The following is a 26,845-nucleotide window of genomic DNA, read 5'->3' on the forward strand; positions in this document are numbered from 1 at the left end:
TAGCCTGTCTTTAAGCCAGTTCTGTCTTACCCATCCTGTGTCTGTCTTTCTCCTGGCTTGTCTCATGGGGATTCAGTGGGATTACTTGTTTTTAGAAACCTTTTTACCTCATAACAAATCTTTCTTTACTGAAAAAATTTGTCAGAGCTTCCAGGTCTGAGCTCTGTGTCTGAACTGTGGGACCTAAACTACTCCGGACTCCAGTATTTACTGACCCTATGGCAAGGGTAAAATCAATTTCTCACATCCCAGTGTCTGTGAGAAGATGATGTTGGTCTAGAGGCTGGAAAAGGGCTGCTATGCATCGCGGCTGTTCTCAGCTGAAACAAGACACTTAGCCACCCCATGGTATGGCTGCCATGTGCCCTGAATGACATTGATTTGGCACTGTATAAGGTGTCCAAGTAGATCAAGTTAGAGTGAGTTTTTAGGACAGATCATTGCCTTGTGTAATGAATTTAATTTATTCCAAGTCATGTTTGCAGGGGTCTATTTTCTTCCTCCAGACAACACCGTGTCAGATACCAGTTCATTCTGAGCAAGACCAAATGCATTTTTATCATTTATTTACCTCTCAGTTTAATTGCGTAACAATTACTATTCCTGCTTTTGTAAACCAAAACATGGGATTTGCTATCTGCATGGGGATTCTATTGCTTGTTTTTTTAAAAATTTGTCTCTGTTCCATCTGGGTCACAGCAGTGATTAATATTGGAAGAGAGGTTTCGTAACCAGACTGGGCACAGATACTTAAAAGGCCGTTCTGATTTTATAGAGACTATGGGGGGCAGAAGTAGATGTGAGACACACAAATGAAACTTTGGCTTAATTGCAGTGGGTAGACTCAGTCTATAGTTCTGGTCAGGCTGATCAGCATGTGTTTGATATCTGGTATGAACAGAGGAGTTCTTTGGTAAGATAAAAGATAGTGTTTACAGTACTTCAGATTTGAGAAAATAAGCTATGCCATAGGTTATCTGTGTCTTTCGAAGATGAAAGATCAGAAGGAACTGCTAGATCGGTTTTGATCTCCTGGATATCTCAATACAATTTTACTCAGTAACTCTTGTATTAAACCCTTATCCAGTATGCAGCAGCCTTACTGCTTCTTGTGAGCTGTCTGGAGTTCTAATTCTAATTTGAGCTTATCTGGCTCCAGCTTTTGGGTTTGTCCTACCTAAGAAATGATACCAGGAGGAACTCCTGTGACAGTGCGATAGGCAGGCGAGTGGGCAGCGTGCTGCTGAGAGCCGCTGCAAAGCTAGCACCCGCATTGAGGGTCACAGTGGTGTTTATGCCTTCACTCCACTCTAAATGATTTCTTTTATTGACTGCTGGGAGCCTGTTGATGGGAAGGTACAAGCTTAAGAAAGTTGCTTGCAGTGACAACCTATTTCAGTGTAGATAAGTAGAACTGCTCCAGTGAGTCTTGCTGTGCGTGTTGGAGCAACTGCAAGTTGCAACTGCTCATCGAGTTTTCTTAAACATCCTATCAGGAGCACAAAGTCCATGCTCAGCAAGAGCTGCCGTGCACTCGATGCCTGCTGCAGCTCGCCATAAGTGCAAAATAATTTGACACCTTCCATTGAACATTCAGAATCTCAACAACTAATTAAATACACTCAGCAGCACTTGAGGAAAGGAGAGGTTTCCAGGTAAGACAAGAAACAGGCTGCGTTAATAGTAGGGAGCTCTGGGACAAATCATCAGCTCACCATACTGAGCAGCTCCAAAATGAGCCCAGAGGGCATTTAGGCTGTTTTGGTTGAATTGACTCTTCGCTTTTTTAAGAGACACCTCCATCAAATTCTGTTCCCTGAGACTTCCCAGCTTCAGTACAGCATCTCCTTCTCCTTGTACCTTAGATACAGGCAATAAAATACCTTTCTAGGTCTTCCCCTACATGTGAAGTCTTAGCATGGGGGTATGCCCAAAGTCTTAATTGCTCCCCTTTCTTGCTGTTTGTTGCTGTTTCTCTGTAGTGCTCACCTAATAGTCTGGCATTGCAGTTGAGAGAAGATGGTCTTTCTTGTCTTCAGATGCCAGCAGCAAAAGCTGTGAAATTCATCTGGATTAAAAGGGAGGAGCTGGAGGAGTTTAACTGATTGTAGTTCATATTGTGACCTTAATTGAGGGGTAAGGGATTGGCGGGATGCGTTTTATGAGACTGAGGATAAAGGGATTTTAAGAGAAGTTGAGGAACATGCTGAGTCTGAGTGTTGGTAAGAGTTGAGGAGGCCGGAGCTGGTGGGGAAGCAAAGACTGCAAGGAATCTTCAGGGGAGAGGGGCAGGATGGAGGTGGTGTGAGGAATGACAGAAACATGTAGGAACTGCATCTTAAGCTAAAGCATTCCAGACCCCATGGGAAACCATGGTGTGGGGCCTGAAGCTCTCAGGATCTGGGGGTTTCAGTCTGGGTGTCTGTTTCATGGGACCAGTGTTTGAAACCTTCTTGGTGGCTTCTCTCCTGATGGCCAGGCAAATGCCTCTCAGTCTTTCCCAGCTGCAACATGTCCCCAGCCAACAGGGACCAACACACGTTCCCATTCAAGCCATTGGTGCTGAAATCTGACTGCTTGGGGTTTCATTTTTCCTCTTGGCCAGTATTTGGGATTTTGGGCAGCCTCAATTCTGGCATTTTCTAACTCCAAATAATTGAGTTGGTAACCTCAGTATGTTCTTCTAATTTTATGAGGTACTACAGAGTAATGTGTTTGCACAAGAATACTGAATTAGATTATACAGTGCTTTCTCGCTTTCGATTAAATAATTTTAAGAACTCGTGCTTGTGCACAGGCTGGAGATGCAGCTTCATGGGAAACTTCTTGTCATTTGGCTTTCATCTTCATTCAAGAAATGATTCATCCACTTGGAACGTACAATGTCCAGTCTCCTAGAGTTGAAGTTATATTTTGCATTTTTGTTTCTATGTGAACTCAGCAGATTTTTATTGTTTTAAACATCTCTGCTGTCAGCATCACAATGATGCTGGATTTTTTATTGCTTCTGCCTTACCTGCAGCAGAAAACGCCAGTTTTGCTTGTCACCTGCAGGTGATATCATGGTAAGAAATGCAGTTCACTGCTTTCCTGTTCCCTGAAGCCTGTAAGGAAAGTAACTACAGACCATCTGCTTTAGCCACTTTTGGCTACTGTAAAGTAAACAAAATATATTCTGGTTTGCTTTGATGTGCTCCTGAACATTCATTAAGCTACAACTTCGGTGTTGCTGCATGGTGGCTGGATAGAAATAGATCATTTTTCTTATCTGTCCTGTCCTGAGCCTGTTAATGTAATCTAATCCTAGCTAGTAACCTAAGAGATTTATAGTCATAAATGTTTGCAGCATTTTTCCAGAATCTATTTTATGCTGTGGCGACGTCTTTGTGCTCGGGTAGGTGCTGCCGCAGTTGTAGTGGAGTACCCAAGGAAGAGTAGGAAGAGTACATTACATCCTTGTTTCAGAAATGTTAGATTTGAAGATCACAGAAGCAATTAATGTCAGTACCGTATGCTATATTCACAATACTAAGTCTGAGTTTTGTCAAATGTGAAAATTCACTTACCTCTTTCTTAAAATCATGATGTGAATAGTTAATACAGTTAAATAACTGTTAAATAACTGTTCTTCCCCTATGCAAACCAGGCAAACGTGCTACCATGAAAATATATTGCTTCTATTTCTGCTTCTACATTTTTTTACCTACCAGTAACTGCTAATAAAACTAAAAGCTTGAATTTCTTCTGAAAATATTATTCTTGATACAGTATTAATTCTTGTCCTTGCACCCTATCCCCTCTATGGCTGACTTCAAGTCGGTTACTGAAATAATTTACATAGAAATGGTCACCTTCTCTTAAGTTCCCTTGTACTTTTTGTATTAAAGAGTTGAGGCGAACATACCTGACAAACCTGTCTGTTTTTAGGTTGAGAAACAGTGTACCGGAGAATTATTAAAATAAAAACCTGGTTTAGCTCTTCAGGATCCCCAACATGTCAAGTTTAAAAATACTGAGCAGCAGCTGGAGCTAGAGGTAAAACCAACCAGTTCTGAAAAAGGAAATGGCACAGGTGACTGGCAGAGTGGGTCATGGGATAAGGTTTACTCTCTCCTCCTTGGCAAATTACTCTGGCGTTGTAGATCATGGATGGGGAGATGGCTTGTTTCATTGCATGTGCCTGCTGGCTGCAAAGCTGGCCTTGGAGGGACAAACGTCAACAGACAAAGCTCCTTCAGAGTTTCAAACACGGCAAGAAATGTGTTCTTGAGGTTGCAGAGCTTTGGAGAACCTGATCCTCAGAGAGGTGGTCCACAGGCTGTGGAGGGCTGAAGCAGCTCCCAAAGATTTTCTTTGGGGGCTGTGTTTTTTAATTAGCTGTGTTGGAGTTCAGGGCATTCCCTGTTATGCTTGCAGCTCTATATAAACCTTAGCGTTTTATATTATTTTGCTTAACCCAGGTAGGACACATTTTGATGAGAATTACAAATATTTTGAAGGTCTGTGGATACTGGATTTTTATGCTGACTAACAAGTTGCTGTGTTTTTATGTGTGAAGCAGCAGCTGTGCTAAGACATCTGTTGAAAGGACACTTACTCATCTGCTATATCTGTTATTTGTCATCGTTACATCTGTTACAGTCCACATGTCCCTAATCAAAGCAGTGGGGCATTCTGCCAGGTGCTCTGTACCAAGTGAGATGGGGAAATGTCAGATTTTGGTTACCCGTATCCTGGCAATACTCTCTGGTGATAACCTACCTGTATTCTGTAATATTTGTGGGAGAATCTATCCATTTCTTTAAGGAAGGTGGCTGTTTTGAGGAAGATAAAGGAGTGAAGTCCGTGGAAGTGAGAAAAATAATCCCATTGTCATCTGCATGTTCCCACTGCTTCAAAAATGAACTGTTGTGGGATGGTTTTCATTGATTTATTTAGTAATGTAAGTCTTCTTGGAAACACTGCTGTTTATTAAATAAACCTTCAGGTAATTAGATTTAGGTCTGGTAAAGCATTTACCTGTCTGTTTAGCTATTAAAATGTCAGTAGCCTCGTGTTCTTCAACACGAAACTTGCTTTGTGGTCATGAGTGGTTAGCAATGGAGGTGCTTTGTAGACTGTCAGGATATGCTTAGATTTTGTTTTAGGAAAGTGTTTGGCAGCAGACAAAATCTGTGTTACATCTGAGAACGTGGCTGTAGGATAATTTCCTTGAGCAAACATCCTTCTCTCCTGAGATATTTCCCAAATTGCTTGAATTGTGTTATTCGGTGCTGTGTTTGCCTTGAGTTGAGTGGTAATTCCGAGATAATAGAAACTGATGGAAGACATATTTTTTGGAAATACCTACTGGAGAAAGTTTTTTCTCTCAAAACACACGTTTCCCTTGTAACACTATCTTTTCCAGTTCTTTCAGTGCATTTTTGCCACTGCAAAGCATGTTTAAAACAATAATTCCCTGCTCATCAGATGTTGATTCAGCTTTTATGCTACTAGTGTTCCTTTTGCTGCTTTTTTTCCCCCCCTCTGCTGTTACTGCTGTCTTCCTGCAGTACCACACAGCCCACAAAAACATCTCATCTCTCAGTCCCTCTTTCTCCCTCATGACTGAAGACTCCTCTACTTCTTTCCATGCTGGCATCTCATGTTCACTGTGCTCTGTGCCAATTTCTTTCTGGCTTTTCCTAGTTGTGTTATGTAAAGACACAGACTTTGTTGTCTGACTTTTAAATGAGAATCATTTAATTGGGCTGAGAGTGTTTTAATTTTATCTTGTTTAATTTTTTTAATTTTTTTTGCTGCACCCCAAGAGATTTAAGGGGAGATGAAGGGTTTTTAAATTTCTGTAAGGAAGTTTTTGGTGGTGTTGGTTGGTACTGTTCGCTGCAACTGGCTCCAGCAGCCTGTTAATCCCTGCACGACTTGCTTGTCAGGCATTCTGCTTTTCATGTGGTGGTCTCTTCCCCCCCCTTTTTGCTCTATGTAGAAGTTTGTTATATCTTACTAGCAGTGTTGCTGTGGATGTGAGAACCAGGGTCGGATGGGCTTTGCTGAATGAGACCGATGTAATGTGAGCAGAGGTGGGAGCAGCATTTCAAATGAAAAACTCAGTTGTCTAAGCAGTGCTTTGGGCTGTGAATAAAAACTACCTTGAGGGTGGGAGGCTGTTTCTGCTTGCCCTGTCCCTGGAGCCTTTAGGGCAAAATGGCTGGGGCCTGGGTGGCTGTAGGCAGCAGGGCTGGATATCAGCCGAGGAGCTGTGCTGGTGCTCCTGGACTGCCCAAGTACGCTCGCAGGGCTGGAGCTGCTCCTCTTTCTGAAACGGGGTTTTCAAAACACTCTATAGTGTGTGTGTGTAACCTGCTGTACTGTTAGCTTTGTACAGATAAATGTCGTGCTATAAAATGAAAGTTCAGCAGTGTATGACAGCATTAAGAGACTTTGTAGAGGTTGCTGTGAAATTATATGCTTTCCCTGTAACACTAGCCTGACAAAAATGAAACTGTCGAGGTGGTTCCCCAGTAGCCAGTGAATCTCTTCACTGTGACAAATCACCAGGGTTCTTTGCATGCTTTGAGTAATGCTCACTTGTGCGCTGTTAATATTTTTCTTCTCTCTCTATCTCCAACAGTAATTGATTACGGAGATAATTTTTGGTCTCATCCCTCCCTCCCACTCCAGCACAATTCTCCCAGGCTTGATCCCAGGGATCATGCAGTCTCGCTTGCTCCATGTCTGGCTCTGTTGTGCTGTATCACAGGCCTGTCTGTCTGCAGGCGGTGTGGTGGGGTTAACAGGCCGTGTATCCCAACTGTTCTGTTGAGCAGATAACAATATTTTTAAGAAACTAAAATTATGACAAGTATATGTTCAGTTCCTGGTATCTGTCTAAAGTAGCATAAAGTCCAGGGTCATGGAAACGCCTTGCTATAGCCAATTTTGGGTATAGAGCTGGGGGGAAGATGGTTGTGTGTGCACATAACTTGGTGATTTAATTGCTAGTTAAGAGGTTGGTTTGGTATGGTTTTTTTTAAAGAAACAATTTTTGTCATCTTTCATGTCCTCCAGAAGCTGTCATTACCAACATAGCTGTTACAACATGCTGAGGCTTTTATTTTTTTCTTAGGAGCCGAGAGACTGGTGTTTCATTTATTCTTCATAATGTGACTTTTACCAGGGCAAGCGAGTTGTGAATTAGTACTTCATTATGTGCTGACATAGAACAAAGTTCCCGCTTCAGAATTACCTGTTCAGAAAAACAGTTAAGATTTGGTTGTCTGACTTTAGGTACTTGAGCATCTTACCAGTACAGAATTACACATAAAGTATATTTAACAAGTTCTGCTGCTCTGAACAACGAGTCTAATGAAGTAATGGAGTAAATGTTTTTGTGGCTCTTAAGGGACAGTTCAGTTTGTAGAATATGAACCCTTGTTCTGCAGTGTTCTTACCAAAACATGGTAGAATTGCTAATAAATGTCTGTTGACAATAAATACCAGTAGAGGTAAGTGTAATAAGATACTTGGGCGTCAGTGGACTTGCAGTTGGAGACCTGCTAAATCCTGCTTCTCTGCAGGGAGTGAATAAGTCCTGTGCATTACTTAAAAAAAAAAAAACAAAACAAAAAAAAAAAAAAACAAAACAAAAAAAAAAAAAAACCCAAAAAACACGACAAACAAAAAACCAAACACCAAACCAAACAAAAAAAACCCAAAACCCACAAAAACAAAAAACCCCACCACCAACCAAACAAAAACAAAAAAACCCCACCAAAAACCACCAAAACCACCAAGCAAACTCCTAGGAGCCTCTGCTAATCTCATGAAAATCCTATGTACAGATCTGTGTGACCAGGGGTGAAACATCACACAAGTTTCTTGGCAAAATATAACTCAGTACTGCCACAAGCCAGGAGTTGGGGGGGGGGGGGGGGGGGACAGCTTTATCATCCAAAATTATTTGGATTTTTCATGAAGTGGTCTTCTGTGTCTTTTCAAAGTGTAGGCATAATATTTGATCTGATGTTGCATGATCCATTTGCTTACCTTCCTTGATTACACAAGATTTTAGAAACTGGAAACATTTTGGAAGGTACTTGCAGTGAACTGCAATGAATGCAGTCAACAGGCATGTGTTCTGCAGGTGAAGATCAATTTTTTTTCTCACATGTTCTCACCTGATGTCAACAAGTTCTGTTCTGCCTCTACATGGATGCTTCAGGTAGCTTATTCTTTTCCCCTCATGAATTCACAAACATGTGTCTTTTAGCTGTCAGGGTTATCACACGAACTGTTAAATACTTCTGTTCCAAATGCATAAAACAGTTACTACGGGGTATTATACTCATGCTACTGTTACTTCATATTTTGAAATCTCTCTTAGCAATGTGCTTGAGACTTGAAACTTAGCTTGTAAAATGCAAGGAGAGAACCCAATGGAATATGTGGTTTTTGTATCTTTCTTGTTTGTATGTGCAAGAACATGTTTCATTGTTCTCCTTTTTGGGCAGAATAAAAGACTTTTCAATAAAGCTGAATTACATTTTCTTGTTCCATTTTATTGCAATGGCATATGTATTTCAGTTGATGTAACTTTATGTACTTGGTACTAAAGCAGTGAGTATTAGCAGGGTAAAGGGGAAGAAAATGCTGTTTCAGGAGTCGGGAAGTCTCAGTTGCTACTTTTAAACTTTCTTCTATATGGCAAACTATAAACAGGCAATAAAAACATTTAATTTGCAAATTACAAAGGTCTAGATTGGGTTTACGCTGCAATTTTTTTTCCTTTTGTAGTCAGGTTTTGTAACATTTTTATCAAAATATTTTCAGTGTTAGAATTGGAGACTTTGCCTAGTTGCTCGTTTCCTGCTGGAATGGTAGCATTTCAGATGAAAGGAGATCAAAGTGGGGCATAACAAACAATACATGCAAGTAAGAAGTAAAAAAAAATGTAGGCAAGAGAAACTTAACTAAAACATCATTTTGCTTACTAGTTTGAGAAAGTAGATAAGTTTTAAAAGTCAGATGATGAATAAGATGATCCATAGATCAATAGATAAAATGCAGAAATACTTCATATATGTTCTGCCCTTTTATTTCAAAGAAAACGGTGGGATATTGTCATCCCATGGGGCGCTAAAAAGCGAGTCCTGTTGACTCATTGCTTCTCAAAAACTTCTTCTGCCCTGTTCTTATCTTCATACTTTGTTTCCAGTTATATTTTATCTATTAAGACATTTCAGCAGGATAAGTGCCCCTGATTTCAGAGATACAAATCGATCTGTAAAAGTAAACAATCTTTTCCATTATTTGGCCACTTGTTACAGTATTTTATTTACTCTGTCAGTTTTCTGAGAACTTAATGTTCCTTCCCAATGATTTCATGTAGTAGCAAGTTTTGTTAGAAGATAAAGCTGTTATTGCTTTAGAATACTGGCTTTATTAAAAAAAAAAAAAAACAAACCAAAAAAAAAGGGGGGGGGGAACCCCAACAAAAAAAAAACCCTAACAGCAACAAAAAAACCCAACACAAACCAACCCACACATACACAAAAAGAAACAAACTCTCTCACTATTCCACCAAACACGACTGTCTTTGACCTTTAATACTCTGAATATGCTACAGAGATACCTGAAAATCAGACCAGAATCTCATATATAAGCAGCGAGTACTGTCAGAGGTTTGGGTTTCATTGTATAATGCTAATAGAGAATTCTATTACTCTTTTGCATGGTGGTATTTAGTTATTTTTCAAAGTGGTGCCAGACAATGTGTAAAGAGAAAATGCAAGTATATAAATGAATTAAGTGATGATATTTCCGCAGCTGTGTGATTAGTCTGGTACTTCAGCCACCCTAGAAGGTAGAATGGAGAGCTTCCTGCCAATTAGTGAAAAATTACTCTTTTATTGTAGTATCGCTCATTCTTCATTTTCTGATGCATTCTGCATTACTTCTTGTTTCCCCAAAAAATATTCCCTGTGACAGCAGTCTTCATCTGCAATCAGGGATTAATAACTTCTGCAGTACAATATTGCAACGCATCAAAGTGCAGAGCTGCGGTGGGTCGCTGCGGGGTACCTGCAGGATAATGAGGAGGTGCCTTTGTGAATGCCTCGGCACGCCCTGCAGGTCCTGTCCCTTCCCAAGGTGCTGCCAGCCCAAATCCCAGCCTGCTCATATGGCCCAATGGACAGTGCAAAGACAACCAAGTTTCTGGATGTCTCTATTTGCAGGAAATGAGTGCATATGCTTAGAAAGCAGTGATGAACCATTTCATTTTAATTACAGAAATTCTGCGTATTACATAAGATTTATGACTTGCAGTGGTTATGATCTAAGAGTGCAAACCTTGGTCTAAATTCATTCTATATGTAAAAATATATAATTTTTTTTGTAAATTCTTAAATCTGAATTGCATAGCTGTTTTCATCTTAATATGGAGCAGTGTATGTGCTTTGGGGTGCTGTCAGCTCTTGGTTATTCCTTTCATGACTTGGGAGTTGTTGGATCCCAATGTAATCTGTGCCTGAGAACGTCCCTGAGATGCACCTGCACAGAAATTCAGTTGGAAAGCTGAAACCAGCACTTTTAAGAAACCCTCCTGTGAGCTTTACGTGCAGTAACAAAGAATAATACAACAATATCTTACTGGAGCATGAAATGTTTTTTTCTTTTAAATGAAGCATTGAAATTCTAATCACTCTTGTTCAGTGTTCTAATTGTAACAGCTGTTGCTTTTCAATATTAAAAAATACTGTATTTTTGGGAAGTAGCTACTGTTGGTCAGCTCTACTCCTTGGTTATAAAATGGCCTTATTTTAAAGACTGTGCATTAGTACCTTTACAAGGTTATAAACAAATAGATTTTTGTTTTCTGTTTGGCTTTATTATGGAAAAATATATGGTTTATTCATGGAAAGAATCTTTCTTAGTGTAGAACCTCAGTCTTAGTTTCTAAACAATGTTATATCTAGCTTAATTCAAGGATATAATGAGGCCATACTTTCTTGGATCTTGAGTCACTAGTTTGAGGGAAGGTTAATATAAATTTAGGATTAAATACTTGTGTTTATGTATACTCAGTGGCATTTGCATCCCCTGTTACACAGCTTCAAATGATCACAGAAGACTTGAAGCCAGGCGGAGTGCTGGGTCAGTGCACTGAGGTGCAGAGTTCTTGCCTTCGCCAGAGCTTAGTGATGTTACAAGGGGTTCTGCTGCAGGGAGAAGGCTGAGGGATTTCTTTTCTATTTGGAAAGATGTGTAACAGTTTCCTGAATAGCTGTGTTATTAGCGCTATTCTGTGGTTGGTTAGAGGAGCTCAGTAGGATCTTGATGCTATTTTCATCAGAGCCTTCATTTCAGAAGAAACCAGGGCTTAAAGACCTATTTTTACGTTTTGCTTATGATTCCTTTTTGGTTATCAAAATTAGGGTAGAATAAGCCTAGAATAAGAACAAAATTAGCCATAGGATCTGTTTAATTACATTCTAGTACACTTCAGTCCTGATTCTGTCATCCTCCCTCGTGTTGAACAGCTATTTCTTTTGCAACTGATCCACCGAAATAGCTGAATCTAGTTATGTAGCAGGAGATGTGATATCAGGGTTTAAGAACTTGAAACTCCTGTACTTTTTAGGGTTTTTTCTGTTTCCTAATATACAGCTCACCTCTCTTTTTAAAACAGATCTTGAAAACTCCAGGACAAAAATGAGGAGCGCAGTGTCCGTTCGCGAGGGGCAGGGAGTCGTGCTGCTCTGTGGACTGCCCCCCCGGGCTGGAGGTAAGGGGCCTTCCAGGCTTTGTGTTCAACCGGAGCTGATTGACGGTAAAGGGGAATATCACCCTGGGAATCCAGAAGTATTCTTCAGAGAGAGAGCAAGAATGAAATCTAGTTTCTGAAGTAAATAGAGAGAGAAAGAAAACAAAAGCAAAATAGGGAGGGGGATATAATTTAGAGGATTTACTTTTATCTTGAAATGCTTTTCTCGTAATTTCTTTGCACTTAACATGTCTGATTTTTATGATATTTCCAGTAATTAATTTAGTATCTTCTAGAGTTAAATTCTGCCCAATTTCACAATTGCCAAGCCTCGATGAATCTCGTTTTCACTATGACTAGACAATTGCAAAGAGTAGACAGTTGTCTTTAATTATGCTAGTATCTGCCTGCTTTCTTGCAGTCAAGGCATTTGATAGTGCAATGTAATGATATAGACATAATTTAAAACACTCCTGTCTTGGGGGGGGGGGGGGGGCGGGGGGGGAGAGAACTGGATATGTGGATTCTTGGTGGACAAAAGTTGCAAGAGCATTTTAGCATTCATTCTGCATCTTCAGTCTTTGACTAATTGTATTGAGCTTCAAGTACTATTTGAAAGGAACTGGGTTTATTTGTTTTTAATTGATGTGAAGTCTCAGTATTGAAGGGCTGTGATGTTAAACATTAGATTTGATTGTAAAGACAAGGTAGTATAAACTAAACATTGAATACAATAATGTAGGTGTTGTGGCCTCTTAAATTTGGTAGAGTCCAAGCAGACACAACCATAAAGTGGCAATTTTACAACTGTCTGAGCTTGCAGAATTTTTCTCTCTCTAAACTGATACATACTCTTAAATCATTTTTATAGCCTTACAACAGCTTTGTCTTTTCAGCTGCTGAGAAAATGGGTCATTCACTCAGCTATCTCTAAGAATTAGAATGATTAAATTTTGCTTCTGTATGCAGTCCAAACTCTGAATTACCCCAGCCATCCTTGTACTCTTATCCCTTGCATGAATATACACCCAGAGGTGACGGTCAAATTACAGCTCTGCCTGACTCTTGTAACATTTAAGTTTGAGGTGTTGAACAGGACGTGATACAAAACATTCTTATGTTACTAGGAACAGTGCTTGAAATCAGCATGTGGAATGGGTGAGAATTTTTTTTGCAGTCAGCAGATGGGATATGATGGAGAACTCCCATGCTAATTGTGTTATAACATGAAAAAAAAGAGAGAACAGAGGGCTCCCTGAATTATCGAATGGAACTGAGAATTGGTAGCAGAACTACTTAAAATCCTTGGATTTGTCTGAGAGTTGGAGGATTAATCAGTAATGTTTTCAGGAGACATGGAGTGAGGTGGAAAGAAATCCTTCCTCTTCTTTCTTCACCAAAACCAACCTATAGCACAGTGACATCAAGCATACAGTAGTGCCTCTAGATCTGCCACAATAGGATGCAGGTCAGTAAGTCTTAGGCAAAATATCCATCTGCTAAGCAGAAGTTGTTAGTTAGGAATAGCGGAGGCAGTTTAGGAACACCTGACCTGGCTCTGAGGGGCTACTCAGCCCTTTCCAGATAGATGATCTGGTTTGGTTTTGTTCCCCATCGATTCTGTATTTGTTGCACTCAGCTATCAAATAATTGCAGACAATACCAGTTCTAAAAACCTTCTCATAATACCTTGTTTGCTTTTCTCATTTAGTGCCCAAAATGTTTTTCTTTTGTATTCAGTCATGTCATGCAATTTTTGAGTTCTGGCTAGCTTAATTGCGCTGATTTCTTATATTCTCTGTAAGAAGTCTTCAAGAAGAGACTTGATTAAATTGTGATTATTTTTCTGTATACTGTATTCCAGTTACAATAGCAACTATTGTTCATCCCAAAAGAAATGTAGTAGTATGGGAAAAGGAAACTGCTTTTTTTCCCCTATTTGGCATACTTTTCTTTGCTTGTCTTAGCCATGGATATTTATGTCAGTAATAGGAATATCTCCTTTCAGTGGGGAGCGAATTATTCATGAGGTTAATGGTACTTCTGTCCTTAGGAAGTCTGCAGTTCGGTTCCATCAGGGCATGGACATCTACGATTTAAACCAACAGTGAAACTCCATTTAACTTCATAGCCTGAGCTTAGATTTTAGCTTTGTTTCTGTGATGGCTGTTGGTGTATGGGGGAGGAAGATGGTACTCAGTGTTTTCAGTTAAGGGTGCACAGATCAGTTTTATAATTCTGTCATTAAACATGAGCTGTATCACAAAGCACTCCAATTTTTTCTTCAGTTAGTGCATTTTCCCTCTTTTGGCATTCCCTTTTTTAGCAGTCTTGTTTGAGATTTACTGAGTGGGAGATTCAATAAATGACTGGCTGTGTGTGAAGGCTTCCCCCCAGATATTTTACTAATTCAATTGGCTTTTATGTTAGCTAATGTAAGTTCTATTTTAATTGAGCAGTGATTTTTTGGATAATTAAGGTGGTCATCTGTCATTGTTCTGCATGACCATACTTCTGTACGTAATTTTAATTCTGTTACAGGAAACCTGTTCAAATACCCTGGTTTTTTCCACAAATCAGTAAATCATCTCGCCCACATACTCAAAAGATAAAATGGCATCTAAAATTGATTTAGTTAGATCTCTTTATCTTTTTTAGTTGTTACAACCATTAAATTCTACTGAACTCTGTACAACTGTGTTGACTTTTTAATGCATTACTGTTGTGTGTTTGGTTTTAAAGGACTGTCAATATAACAAACATCTCAACATACAGAATGTAATATTGGACACACTTAACATGCAGCTGGTTAAAAAACATTCGTGCAATGCTGATTTTTTCCATTCTGCCAAGAATTGAAAAGGCTAGACATATGATGATCTAAAAATGATTTTTCACTGCTATTGATTTTGTTCCAAAACCGGTATCTAAGGAGTGACAAAGGCTTGAGTAAAGCAAATCTGCAAGTTCCTTTTGGATTTTACCTACTGTTACTACTGTATGTGTATTTTGATTACCATGTGGCTTGTCTTAAGCTATTATTTCTGTTATGGTGAATGTTGTAATTTGCATTTTTTTAATACAGTCAGTTTTACTAATCTGATACTGATTTTGGATTTAAGAGTTTTATTCTGCTTGTCGGGAGAGGAAGAAGAAAGGAGGCATAGTCCTTCTGATGTCTTTGGTGGTTTCAGGGCCACTTTATACACAGAGAAAAAAGTGATTTTTAATGGTGGAAGTGAAGATTTGCCTGATGGTTATTCAGGCTTGCCGTGTTACCTCCTGAAATATGACCATAACGCATGAGAACTTCAGTAAATGGCAAGAATGTTGTGGAGCCGACAAGCTGTTGCTTGGAAATGACAAGGAAATTCTACTTGTCTTATATTCCTGTTTAGCCTCTTGTGATACATGTTCCTATTTCCTGTGCTATGGCAAGGGTATTTCTACACATACAAAGCAGCAGGAATATGTCCTCCCTCTTCCTATCATGTCTTGATAAATGCAGACTTAATTGATAAATGGAACATATTGGAACGGTAGGGATCAATTTAGCTTCTAGCATATTATTTTCAAGTTGTGACATGCTAATATGTAATGGTATTAGATCATGGAAAAATAGATCCCAATTTTTCTCACTGTTTGGTATGACGAATCATTCAGTGAATAATGTCATGTCTGTTGTAAATTAGTATTTAGACTTGCAAATTTTTGCTCGTCTCTTGTATTGCTATTTGGAGACCTGCAAGTTCCAGCAAGACTGCTTCATGAATAACAGAGCACGGAAAATATCTCATATGCCCAAAATGTTTTGATGCTTTGATTGTTTCTTTTTGGCAGCTCTTGAATCGTCAACATGCTATATTTCAGGGAGCTATAAATTGAATTAATTTTACTTATTTGGCTTTGGAGACATTTCATACCCTTAAAACAAAGCAAAACCAAACTGACAGAACTCGAGAATATGGGCTTTTTTTTCTACTGACCATCAGTGTATTTGCAGGAGGTGGAAAGCATCCTGGGTTTGCACCTTTACTTTTTGCTTTTGTTGCGGATTGTGGATGACAATCATCTGGGCATGAGCAATAAATCATACTTTCAATGGGCACATTATGAGGCTTTTTGCACAAAAATGCATTCTAAGGAGAATAGTACGTTGAATATTGTAAAAGCAATGGCCTTAAAAATGGTTCCATAGTATTCTCGAGCTGTTCTCAACCTGCCAAGGAGAAATGGTATTTTTATTTAAAAATGTATTTTGCAATAGTCCTACCAGTGTCCTCGTCATCATCTGCACAAATTTCAGCTGACAGTTTGAAATCAAATGGTACTCAAGGGACACTTATATTTGTCTGGATGAGGGACAATAATGCATGTTCACAGCTGGATTTTGCAATGATTTCTATCTGTCAGAGCATTATTTTCACCACCAGTAACAAACCAATGCTACAGAGCTGCTTTCTCTGTTCTGCCCTTTAGCAAATCAGTCTTTCTAAAGCACTTGTTTTGATAAACCTGTATTCCAGGCTGAAGTAAACAGACTAAAATTAGGATATCCTCATCTATGGATTTGTGCAACATCTGCAGCTACTTGACAGTACGTGGTTTTAAGCTAGTGTGGAGGTGTGTAGTGGCCTAAGAAACGTTCAGCAAAAGATGTGAGTCCAGGTGGGAAAAGGGCAGACTGGAGAAGCACAGCATCACTCCAGATTCTTACAGAAGTCTAACTCCATGTTTCACTATGCGCAGCAATGACACTGAACGTAGGAATATATTAGTGTTTCTGACTTATTTTTTAGATATTTGGTCTTTTGTCCCTTTTGTAAGTCTTAATTTAAGAGACGTATCTAAATCGTGAGGGATAACTTCATAGCCAGGTAGTGAGTAGCGCATAAAGCCTGGTAATACCTATGATCAGTAATACTAGCTGTCGTAAATTTTGCGCTACATCTTGAAAAACCATTGCAAAATGATTATGGGAATATTGCAGTTTATCATTTTGTTTTAAGGAAAGATTCTAGCCTTCAGTCATTCATTTATTTAAAGTAGCATTCCCAAGTATACAAATTGGAAAAAAAATATTTTTGTATATCACTATTAAAGCTAGATTATTCTTTTCACTGGCAGGGTGAGAGGGCATGCCAGAACCTATAGTCTGTGTAGTAAGGGGTACAATTTCACCTATAGCCCAAGGTGGAACTTTGCATAAGATAGGACCAGCTCCTGCTGGCTGCAGTACACTTATTTTCACTAAAGGTTCACTGAAGCGTTGTGGGAGAGAGCCAAGAGCAGGGCGGGCTTTTGTGGAAGTAATACTGCAGAAGTTTCATCAGCAAAATGTGGGCACTCCAGAAGACTTTGCAAGACTATGGGATGTGCCCGTTATTGCTGATATCTGCTCTCATTTCCTGAACTGGAATAAACTGAAAGAGGCAGCAATATGTGCTGTCTTTTAATGGGAAACTATGCCTCTTGGTGATGGGGTATTTTTTGGAAGAGGGGGATGCAAAGAAAGAGGGAGAGGTAGACTAGGAAGAACCAATTTGCAAGAAAAAAGTTCACGTCAAGCCTTTTCACTTTGCTAGTCCCAGGTATCTCAGGTATGCCTTGGGAAAAAGAGAAAATTGGAGAAAATAACTTGATTTGGCCCTCATACTAAGATTGTTTTTATCCCCAAGTTGTAACTGTAGGGTTTTTTTTCCTCCAGCTCTTCATCTTCTCTACTAAAATATTTGAGGTTTTCTTTGGAAACAAGGTAATTGATTGGGAAGAGGCAGGAGGGAGATGGCTGCAGTCTCAGCACACAGTCATAGCTGATCATTACAATCTTAACAAGAGTACTGCAAGTAATTTCTGTTTTTCACAGGGGTTTACCAAGTACCTTCTCCTAAATGAGTGCAAGACTACCAAATGAAACTTGTCACTAATTACTACTTCCACCTAAAAATGTTAGTATGTTCCTTTGAAAATTTACTCTTGGGTATTTCCATTAGCTTCCCTTAGTTTATCTCCCTAATATTTAACATTCAGAAGAAATCAGATGTGTTTTAGTTGAGCAATAAACTAAAATATCATCTTTTTATCCTCAAAATTATTACAGGCAGGAAGCAATTTCAAATACTTTCAACTATTGAAAAAGCACAACAGAGTTGTTTAGAAATGCTCTGAGCTATTAAATGTAAAGTTCTAGGGAGGTGATTAAAAGAACAATTTGTCATTTGAAATGGATATGGCTAATGGGTATGTATTTAAATATTGCTTCCCAAAGCAGTTTCCTACGTTTCTGCATACTTCCAGAGTGCAAACAATTTGATTGGAGCCAGTACACTTTGAATGACAGCTAGTCTGAAACAATTAGTTCTGAAATGTGATAAAGAGAAACTAATCCATCATCATCCAGCACAGCTATAAGGGAAGCAAAATTGGGTTTTTATTCTACATTGGAACCCAAATGTAGAAAAGCATTTTCTTAGACTTTTCCATTAGCATCTGGACTTCCTTCGGAGCACCAAGGAACATTTAACCTGCCAATTAAGGGACCACTTTTATATTACAGGGTCATGTTTGGTTTGAAACTTAACACTAGCTAATGGTCAAATCCCACGTGTAGCAGCAGAGAGGGAGAAAAGGCAGAGAGCAGGCAAGGCCATATGGCCGAGCTGCTTTTCCAGTGGATGTGCTGTTTGGAAATGCACGTACTGTAAGGGGTTTTTTTGTTTGGGGGAAGTTGGTTTTTGGGTTTTTTTGTGTGTATGATATTAATAAAGAAATTATGCTGCCAGTCTTGGAACATCTGTGTTTCCTAAGGATGAGTTTAGATATGCTTATGTTTTTAAATTACAATGGTGTGCTTTGCTTTTGATGCTGCTTTGAAAGACTTAACTCTAAAAATTGTTCAGTATAGAGAAAGGCAGACCTTCAGAGTACTATCCTGCGTCACTGGAGCTGTGTCACCTGGGCAGCTGTGACTGCTGGGCTGGTTCTATGGTTGTGATGTGGGAGCAGTAAAGAAAAACACAATGTATGCTGCAACTGTGTTTAAAGAACTGTGTCACTTTTTTTTTTTTTTCTTTACATCACACTAGCTCATTTCAAATCCAGAAAACGAGTGAACTCTTACCATATTCCATATAAAAATGGAAATCAGGTGTTAGCCTGAATTAGGAACCTTGCAATTTCAGCTAAAATGTTTCGATATTCTCATTAAATGCGTAGATTGAAATTGCAAGATATTACATTGGTCTCTCTCACTTCTGTCATTGTTTTGGGTTATTCCATACACAGAAGTTGTATGCCTTATTACCTGCACAGTGTGCTGAAAATTGATCTTTTATATTTTATCTATAAAATAATTCACCTTTTATGCCAAAACAGTTAATGGTATACATTAGTTTCAAATTGGAGTGTTTCCATTATACTCAGGAATAAAATCAGTTTCTCAGGATATGTTCTTTGGTTTTTGTAGCTGGACTGAGATTCCCGTCATGCATTTACATTTTGTATAAACAGAAATATCTTCAGCCAAAAGAAGAAAGTTCTTCTAAAGAGTTTGGTGGGAATTCTAAATCTCTAAACTTTGGTCCCCAAGTTGGGAAAATGTTGTGGCGATCTTAAGCAGATACTCGCTGTCTCACTCCTGGTGGCCACAATTCAAGCCCTACAATAGAGGTTTGTTTTGTGTTTGTCATTATTTTTACATGGAAGACATTAACACCTGCCAACGTACAGTTTGTAGGTAGACTGTAGTCTGAAGAGTGGCTGCAGCTAAAGACATTTGCATTACTAGTGGATTAACTACTTGCACGCACACAGGTTCCCCTTGGAAATGCACATTCTGAGTTTTGTTTTGCTTTTTCCCAGCTGAACATACTTAAGGCAGTTTTTCAGTTTCTGGGCACTTAATGTGCTCAAGAATTAGCACATTAACACAAAATCCATAAAACCATGTACAATTTATTTCCAATAAAATGTTAAAGAGTTTTTTCATTGTCAAAACAATACAATTTTTGACAGTGGCACCTAAAGACTTTACCCAGTTGACACGTATGTTAGGTGATCACTAACACCTATGTTAGGTGTGTAAGATTTTTATTTGTAAAATAACCTTTAATGTTTTCCAAAGGAATAAGGAAGATGTGATTCATTTTATTCCAGAGATAAAAGTATTACCTTTTTTCCCCCCTTTTTAGCTGAAGTCCAGGCACCAAGAATAGCCATGCATGGGTGCGCTGGCCTGCTGAAGGATTGATGGACTACTTGAGGCAGTGAACTAAGTGGAGTAAAGTAGCTGCAGTTTGCCCAAGTAAGAAGAGTAGAGTAGTTAATGAGACACTTGAAGGGGGTATATGTAAGGTAAAATGCATTATAACCCCTGGGGGCATTCGCATCCATGAGTACAGCGACCTAAATCCGTAGCAGTGTAATCCTCTAAGGACTAGGCTGCAGCAAACCACGGACCATTTATGTCTAGGTTAAGAGCATCCTCTGGGAGTTTAGTGCACTTTTACCACATGCAGATTAATTTCCCACTTTGAAACAATTTCTTTGCACTTTCATCAAGGTTCCTGTGCAGACAGACATGCAGAGCTGTCCTCAGCAGTGGATGTTTCTGTGTGTGACTGCTCCACAAAACTGTACCTTGTTGCTCCGTGTCTGTGCCTGGAGCCCTTACTCCTTCCTGAGCGATGCTCATCCACAAAGCGAGAGGCTTTTCTCCATTTTTCATTCCCTCGTGGTTTGAGCTGAAACTGGGCCAAATGATGATCTCATTGGTTTCTTCCTTAATTATGGAATCTGTCATTATTCTTTCAAAACTAGCATTGCTTTTTCATTACTTCTAAGATAGATAAGTCAAAATAGCTGGTTGTTACAGATTTCCATGTCTTGAATTGCGGTTTCAGTCATTGCTAAATTTTGCCTGATTACTCTTCTGCAGTTTTTTAAAAGCCATATACCATTCTGTGGGTTAGGCAGCGTGCCAGTTGAGACAGAAAATACCAGGATACTTCAGCTTCCCCCTCAATCTCTATTACAGAATACTGTAAAATCTGAATTTGAGAACTTTATGAAATAACACAGATTTGGATATCAATGATTGACATGAAACTTCTTTTCTTTAAAAAATAAAACTCTCTGTCAGCTTGATGCACTCAAAATCAAGTATTTTAATTTCTTTTCAGGGTTATTTATGGAAACATCTGCTTCACCGTTTGAAATCTAATTGGTTTTGAACATAAGTTTAAATCTGTTTCAGAAAAATATTGTTGACGTCGTTTATTTTTGGCTATTTTAGAAATCTCATTTAGATGTCAATTATGGAGCTAACAGATACATATTGAGCAGATGTGTAGGAGTGATGGTCTAGAGCAAAAGGAGCAAGAGATGAATTTCAGATTTTGTGCATTTAGTGGATAAAATAAACTTTATGAATTGCCCTTCTCCTTTTGGTCGCAGGTCTATATGCCTTCCCTCCCCCGACTTTTGCTTTGACAACTTCCTGAATTCGTTTATAGCTTTGGATTTCTACAACTACAGCTGCCTCATAAATTCTGAAAGAAATAAAATTGCCCTGGTTCCATTCAGTGGTCTTCCACTATGTTGGAAGAAATGTGTAATGTAATTAAAAGCAAGCTTTTCAAAAGCATGTACATGAGCTTAAAGCCTAGCTTTGAGCTCCGTTTAAAAACTACTATGTGTGGGTCTCGACCCCTTATGTTCCTTTAGCAGCATTTGGGTTTTGGGTTTGTTTTTTTGGGTTGTTCTTTTTTTAGGGCTCGTAGATGGCAGGAAATTACCATGGTAGACCTCAAAGGCCATGCTGATTTAATTACTGAATTTTGTAAAAAAATTGGCTTGAAAAATGACAGGCAATTTTATAAGCAATTCTTAATTGAACACTTAGGTGCACAAAACACCTAGAACAGTATGAGCATGCTGAGAGTGTTGTGACTTGTAGACTGCACAGTAAATAATAATCACATAATGCAAAATAAATGGAAGAAGCCAACCAAGATGCAGTAAACAAATAAAAATTGAGTAATAACTGTAATTTGCAATACCTTATCCATGTATGGTAGCCAAATAAGGAAAAAATGCCTTGGAAAGCAAAGGCTTAGATCTCCAAGGAAGCCCAGGAGAGACATATTACTTCCATTTATAACAGAAAATCAACTGAAAACTTGTAATTGACAGAGAGGAAGTGAGTTTATGTCCCTTGAGGTGCCCTAGGATCAGCAACAGGCAAATGGTGTAAACATAATAAATCACAGAACAAGTTGTTCAATATGAATTCTTTTTGGAAAATAAGAATGCAATTTTGTAAAGTACAATAAATATAAAATGAGGTATTGGCTGTGGGGCACTGGTAAAGAAACGCTCTGCTCCTTTTTTAAGAGAGCCGATGAAAATATATGTTGAATAGGAAATTAGGTTTCCAGGAGTGCTAATTCATAGGCTGTTGAAGGATCCAATTAAGCTGGAATACACTTTGCGTGGCTTTCACAATCATAATGACTGATTTCAATGAGTTTACTCTTCGCTTAACTCAATATAATCGGAATGAAATCAAGCTGCTTATTTTCCTGCTGCGTATTCAGATCTGTCCGTCCCCTTTCAATGTTTTGAATGATGTCCTTTTTTTTTTTTTCTTCTTTTTTGAGGTTTTTTTAGAATAAAATAATATTTTGAGTTAAGGAAAACAAGTAGCTCAATAAATACTGGAACCAATAAAACCTGGCTTCCCTCACTTTTGTGTCTTGTGAATGTCTGAGTTTGATGTAGAGCTGAAAATGTAATTTTTTTTTTTCTTATAGTTCCCGAATTGATACCTAGTTTGGTCTACAACCTCTCCCTCACCCTTGTGATCACTTCATCCAGCTGCTCTGTAGAAATGGAATTTTGCTTTATTTTCTGGTCTTTCCCATTTACCAAGACCATACAATCTTTGTTCTCGAAGATGTCTTAGTCCCATTCAGACTCTTCAGATGTACTTTCTTGTTTTTAATTTTATTTTTTTCATTTGAAACGGTTGATAGATATGGAATAGTGCCAGCCCACAGCCCGAATGACGTACAGATGCCATCGCACTGCTGCACACTGCTTACACAACCAGCCCTCTCAATTCAACAGCAAACCCTTGACCCCTACACCTTGGCATTTGTGTGGAAGATGGGAGAACAGCTATACGGATTTATTTTTATTTTTATTTTTTGGTGGACTGTATGAATATTCTTTGGCTTGTGTATAAGACTCCTGTGGCGCATCTGAGAAGTCTTACTCAAGTCAAGTTAGATCATAGGGTTTTGCTTCCCACTGCACTACCTACCCTATCTTTCATTGGCAAATCCTTGGTGGCCTGCCTTATCATAAAATAATTACACCTCTTATGTTATATAGGAAGGAACTTTTAGTGAAAGCCATTGGTTCACCTGAGGACGCAACGCTGTAAGTCCAGAAAGGTACATGGCTGTTTTCAGCAATAAGTGTTTCCAAATATGACAGAATTTTAACTCTTGAGAAAAGTCTTGAGACTGTTAATTGTTCATATATGCTGCTGTTATTTACGTTAATGGAAGGAGTTTAAAAAATTACATTAATGGAAGGAGTTTAAATATTGATTAAAAAAAACTTGCAATTATGATAAGCTATTTCATTAGCCTTTTTGCATTAGCCAGTCCATAAATATTTTAATAATTTCATTTATTGAGTGTTTTTTTCATCTGCACAATCTTATCTTGCGTTAAATTGTCCTGTCGGCTTTAGCGCTTTCCTGGGTGCATATTCATACTGAACTGTGAGGGTTATGAAAATGCCTACTCCCTATTTTGTGACTGCATCCAAATTCATTCACTTTCAAATTAAACCGGTGCAAAAAGGGGTGATCTCCCGTTTTGTAGGGGCAGCGTGAATGCTACAAGATATTTTAACACGAAGGCAAGTCAATCAAGCTATAATAGTTTCTAATTAGCACTTGCAGAAGCTGTAATCTTTTTATAAACTTTCAGCTGAGTGGCACTTGGGTGAAAAATTATTTCTTGCATGGAAAACCATTAAAAATCAATTTCCGTTGATTCTGTAGGATTTAAACGAGACAAGCCCACGGCCTTGCACAGGAAGGGGCTTTTGCCAATTAACATTGGACACACAGAGCTCAGAGTGGTGGTCAGAAAAAAACAAAGTGCAGTGCCCTTTTTGCTAAATCTCTTAGTTTATATTTTGAAGTGTGGTTTTCCTTTCAAATGACCATAACAAACGGTAGTGAGGGCTACGTTGCCATATAAGGCAGAGATTTTTTTCAAATAGAATTTTTATGGATTTTTCTATGGAAAAAAAAAAACAGTTTTGCTGTTTGGTGAGCCCTACTGGGAATTTATGCCTCTTCTGACATTCATGCGTGCACCTGTGCTGTTTCTGTCTGCTAAGTTTCTAGCCAAGTTGTTCAGTAGCTACTTGAATGAATAATGTTTCTATTTTAGCAAACTTATGTCTTGGTTTTGCTGTCTGCACCTATTTCTGTGCATATTAAGCATTAAAAAAAGTAAAGCATTTTGAATTCCTTTCACCTTTTTGTTCTGCTGGAGGAGATACAGCGCTGGTGAAAAAAATGGTTTGTTTTTGGTTTTTTGGTTTTGCTAGTTTCTGGTGCTTTTTAAAATTTATTTTTCTCAGTCCTTAGCTTTCTGGTCCTGTTTGTTACATAATGCAGTATGGTATGTAACACGTTATTGTAAAATACAGTAATAAGATAAACTGATCTTTGAAGAAAAAAAGTGAAAACCCATATCAAACATCTTTTTTTTTTTTATTGCCAACTAGAATTGTCATTTGCTTGGATCTTCAATGAATATCCATCATTTGTACAAGAGGACAGTCGGCGTTTTGTGTCTCAAGAGACAGGTCACCTCTACATAGCCAAAGTCGAGCCATCAGATGTAGGAAATTACACCTGCGTTGTAACCAGCACTGTAACCAACAGCCAGGTTCTCGGGTCGCCAACTCCTCTGGTGCTGCGCACGGATGGTATGGCTTCCCTTTACACCATGAATAAATAACGCGTCTAGTCGTCAGTGAGCGTTTTTGTTTCTTACAGTGTAACCTTTCATGCGTTCTCAGAATATTGATTGCTTTATAAAAAGATAAACTATTTTGTGTTGCGTGCTCCTCTTCCTCTCCTAAGTCTGACTGATTTCACTGGCAGGTGCTTACGCTTCTCTTTGTAAATGGAACGTGTGAGAAATAACCTCAATTTTTAATTTAATGTGATGTAATGCTAAAGAGAGAAAAAGGACTTTAAAAACTAAATATTACCTCCTTCAATTCTCATATAGGTGTGATGGGAGAATATGAACCCAAAATAGAAGTTCAGTTTCCTGAGATGCTTCCTGCAGCTAAAGGCTCAACTGTGAAACTGGAATGCTTTGCACTAGGAAAGTAAGTTTTTGTCTTTAGCGATGCTGAAAGTTGAAGCACATTGGGGTTCATCTGCAAAAGAAATGTGAGTTTCAGCAGTTGTTTTGGTGGTGTTTTCTGGAGACTCTATTTTGATCATCACAATTATTGCCTTAGAATTGAAGGGCAAAGAGTCTTGGAGTAAATTTCTGTTTTGTTTAGAATTAAAATGTATGCGTTGGCAACACAGGAATTTACATTTCATTTCAAATTATCTTGAATAAGATCAGTGCAGTTTTGCATATGTCCTTTGACCGACCTCTGCTCTCCCTGTGAGGAAGGAAATGTTGTTGAAGTCTGCAAGAATTTTGTCTGAATTTTACTGTTAAATGTACTTGATGCTTTCATAATATTGTTCTTCTTTTATAGCTGAAATAAAGATTAAAATGCATTCCTCTTCTGAATGGTATTTCACACACAATTGATGCCTTTTCTCTTTCACAGATGATCTGAGAATGCATTTACTTTCTGTAAATGTATTTACTTACCACTTTGCGGTTTATTTGCAGACAGCTTTGTCAGGTCTTCATAATTTTAAGTGCCAGATTGATAACTTAATCATATCCTATTGCTTTGGTTCCCCAGCTAGGTGAGTGAAAGTTTTACAATTGGAGAATGAATGACTGTTTTAGGATGGGATTTTCAAAAGAGTTGCCTTGGTTCTCCTTCCATGGAGGCTCTAGTGGATCTCACCCATCTTCGGGGGGACGGGCAATGCTGATTTACAAGTAAAGTTTCAATTGTTGGATATTTGCGCAAATATTCATGAAAAATTTGGTATCTGACATAACCGTGTATGAAACAGAACAGTGTATGCTTATCAGTTGCCATAGTGTCTGACCATCTGTCATGTACAGCATGAACCGCTTTGAACACATGCTTTTAGTCACTTCTGAGTTTAGTTTAGTTTCGATATCTAGTTTTGACAATCGAATACTTGAAGCAAAGCTGTTTAAAATTCCATTATTTTCTCTTTAGCCCTGTGCCTCAGATTAACTGGAGAAGAACCGATGGTCTGCCATTTCCAAGTAAAATAAAGCTGAAGAAATCCAATGGCATGATTGAAATACCTAATTTCCAGCAGGAGGATGCAGGACTATATGAATGTATTACTGAAAACTCCAGAGGAAAAAACATTGCAAGAGGACGTCTCACTTACTATGGTAGGAAACTTTCTCCTCTTTCCCTCCCTCCCTCCCACCCTTCTTCACACATGCAATACAAACCGCTCTAGGGTACTTCAGGGTTTACAGCTTCTGCAGTACCATCAGGTATTTGTGCTTTAAAATCCATGGCATCTTAACTACTCGCAGAGAATGAGAACTTACGCACCAGGTTTTTGCATAGCATATCTAATAAATGTCCAGGCTCAAAAGGGTAGCTAAGAATAATGTAGAAAATGCTTGTGCTCATTTTTCTATGGTGGAAAGACTTTTTTTAAAAATCTTTCTTATTGGTCCATTGGTGAAACCTTAGACTTTCAGTCAATCGGATTTATTTGGGGGATCATTTAGGCCTCACATTTACAGGAAATACACATTTTATCTTGCTTTAGGAAAAGATTACTGATGGATATTGACAATCCTTTGCATTTGAAACATCCAATTTTATTTTAAAATGAGTAAATAAATGAGA

At 38.5% G+C, this 26,845-nt stretch overlaps 1 protein-coding gene across 2 annotated transcripts in view; it reads left to right on the forward strand.

Moving 5' to 3' along the window:
- The window catches only part of CNTN3 (contactin 3), a 107,398-nt gene that overhangs the window by 42,972 nt on the left and 37,581 nt on the right, over nt 1-26,845 (forward strand). For both annotated transcript variants that reach the window (XM_056337641.1, XM_056337642.1), the window contains exons 3-6: nt 11,690-11,785; nt 24,578-24,781; nt 25,090-25,192; nt 26,189-26,373. In XM_056337641.1, coding sequence (XP_056193616.1) covers nt 11,690-11,785; nt 24,578-24,781; nt 25,090-25,192; nt 26,189-26,373 — 588 coding nt within the window. The remainder of the gene's footprint in view (nt 1-11,689; nt 11,786-24,577; nt 24,782-25,089; nt 25,193-26,188; nt 26,374-26,845) is intronic.

This window comes from Falco biarmicus, chromosome 4 (assembly GCF_023638135.1).
Source record: "Falco biarmicus isolate bFalBia1 chromosome 4, bFalBia1.pri, whole genome shotgun sequence".
NCBI lineage: Eukaryota > Metazoa > Chordata > Aves > Falconiformes > Falconidae > Falco > Falco biarmicus.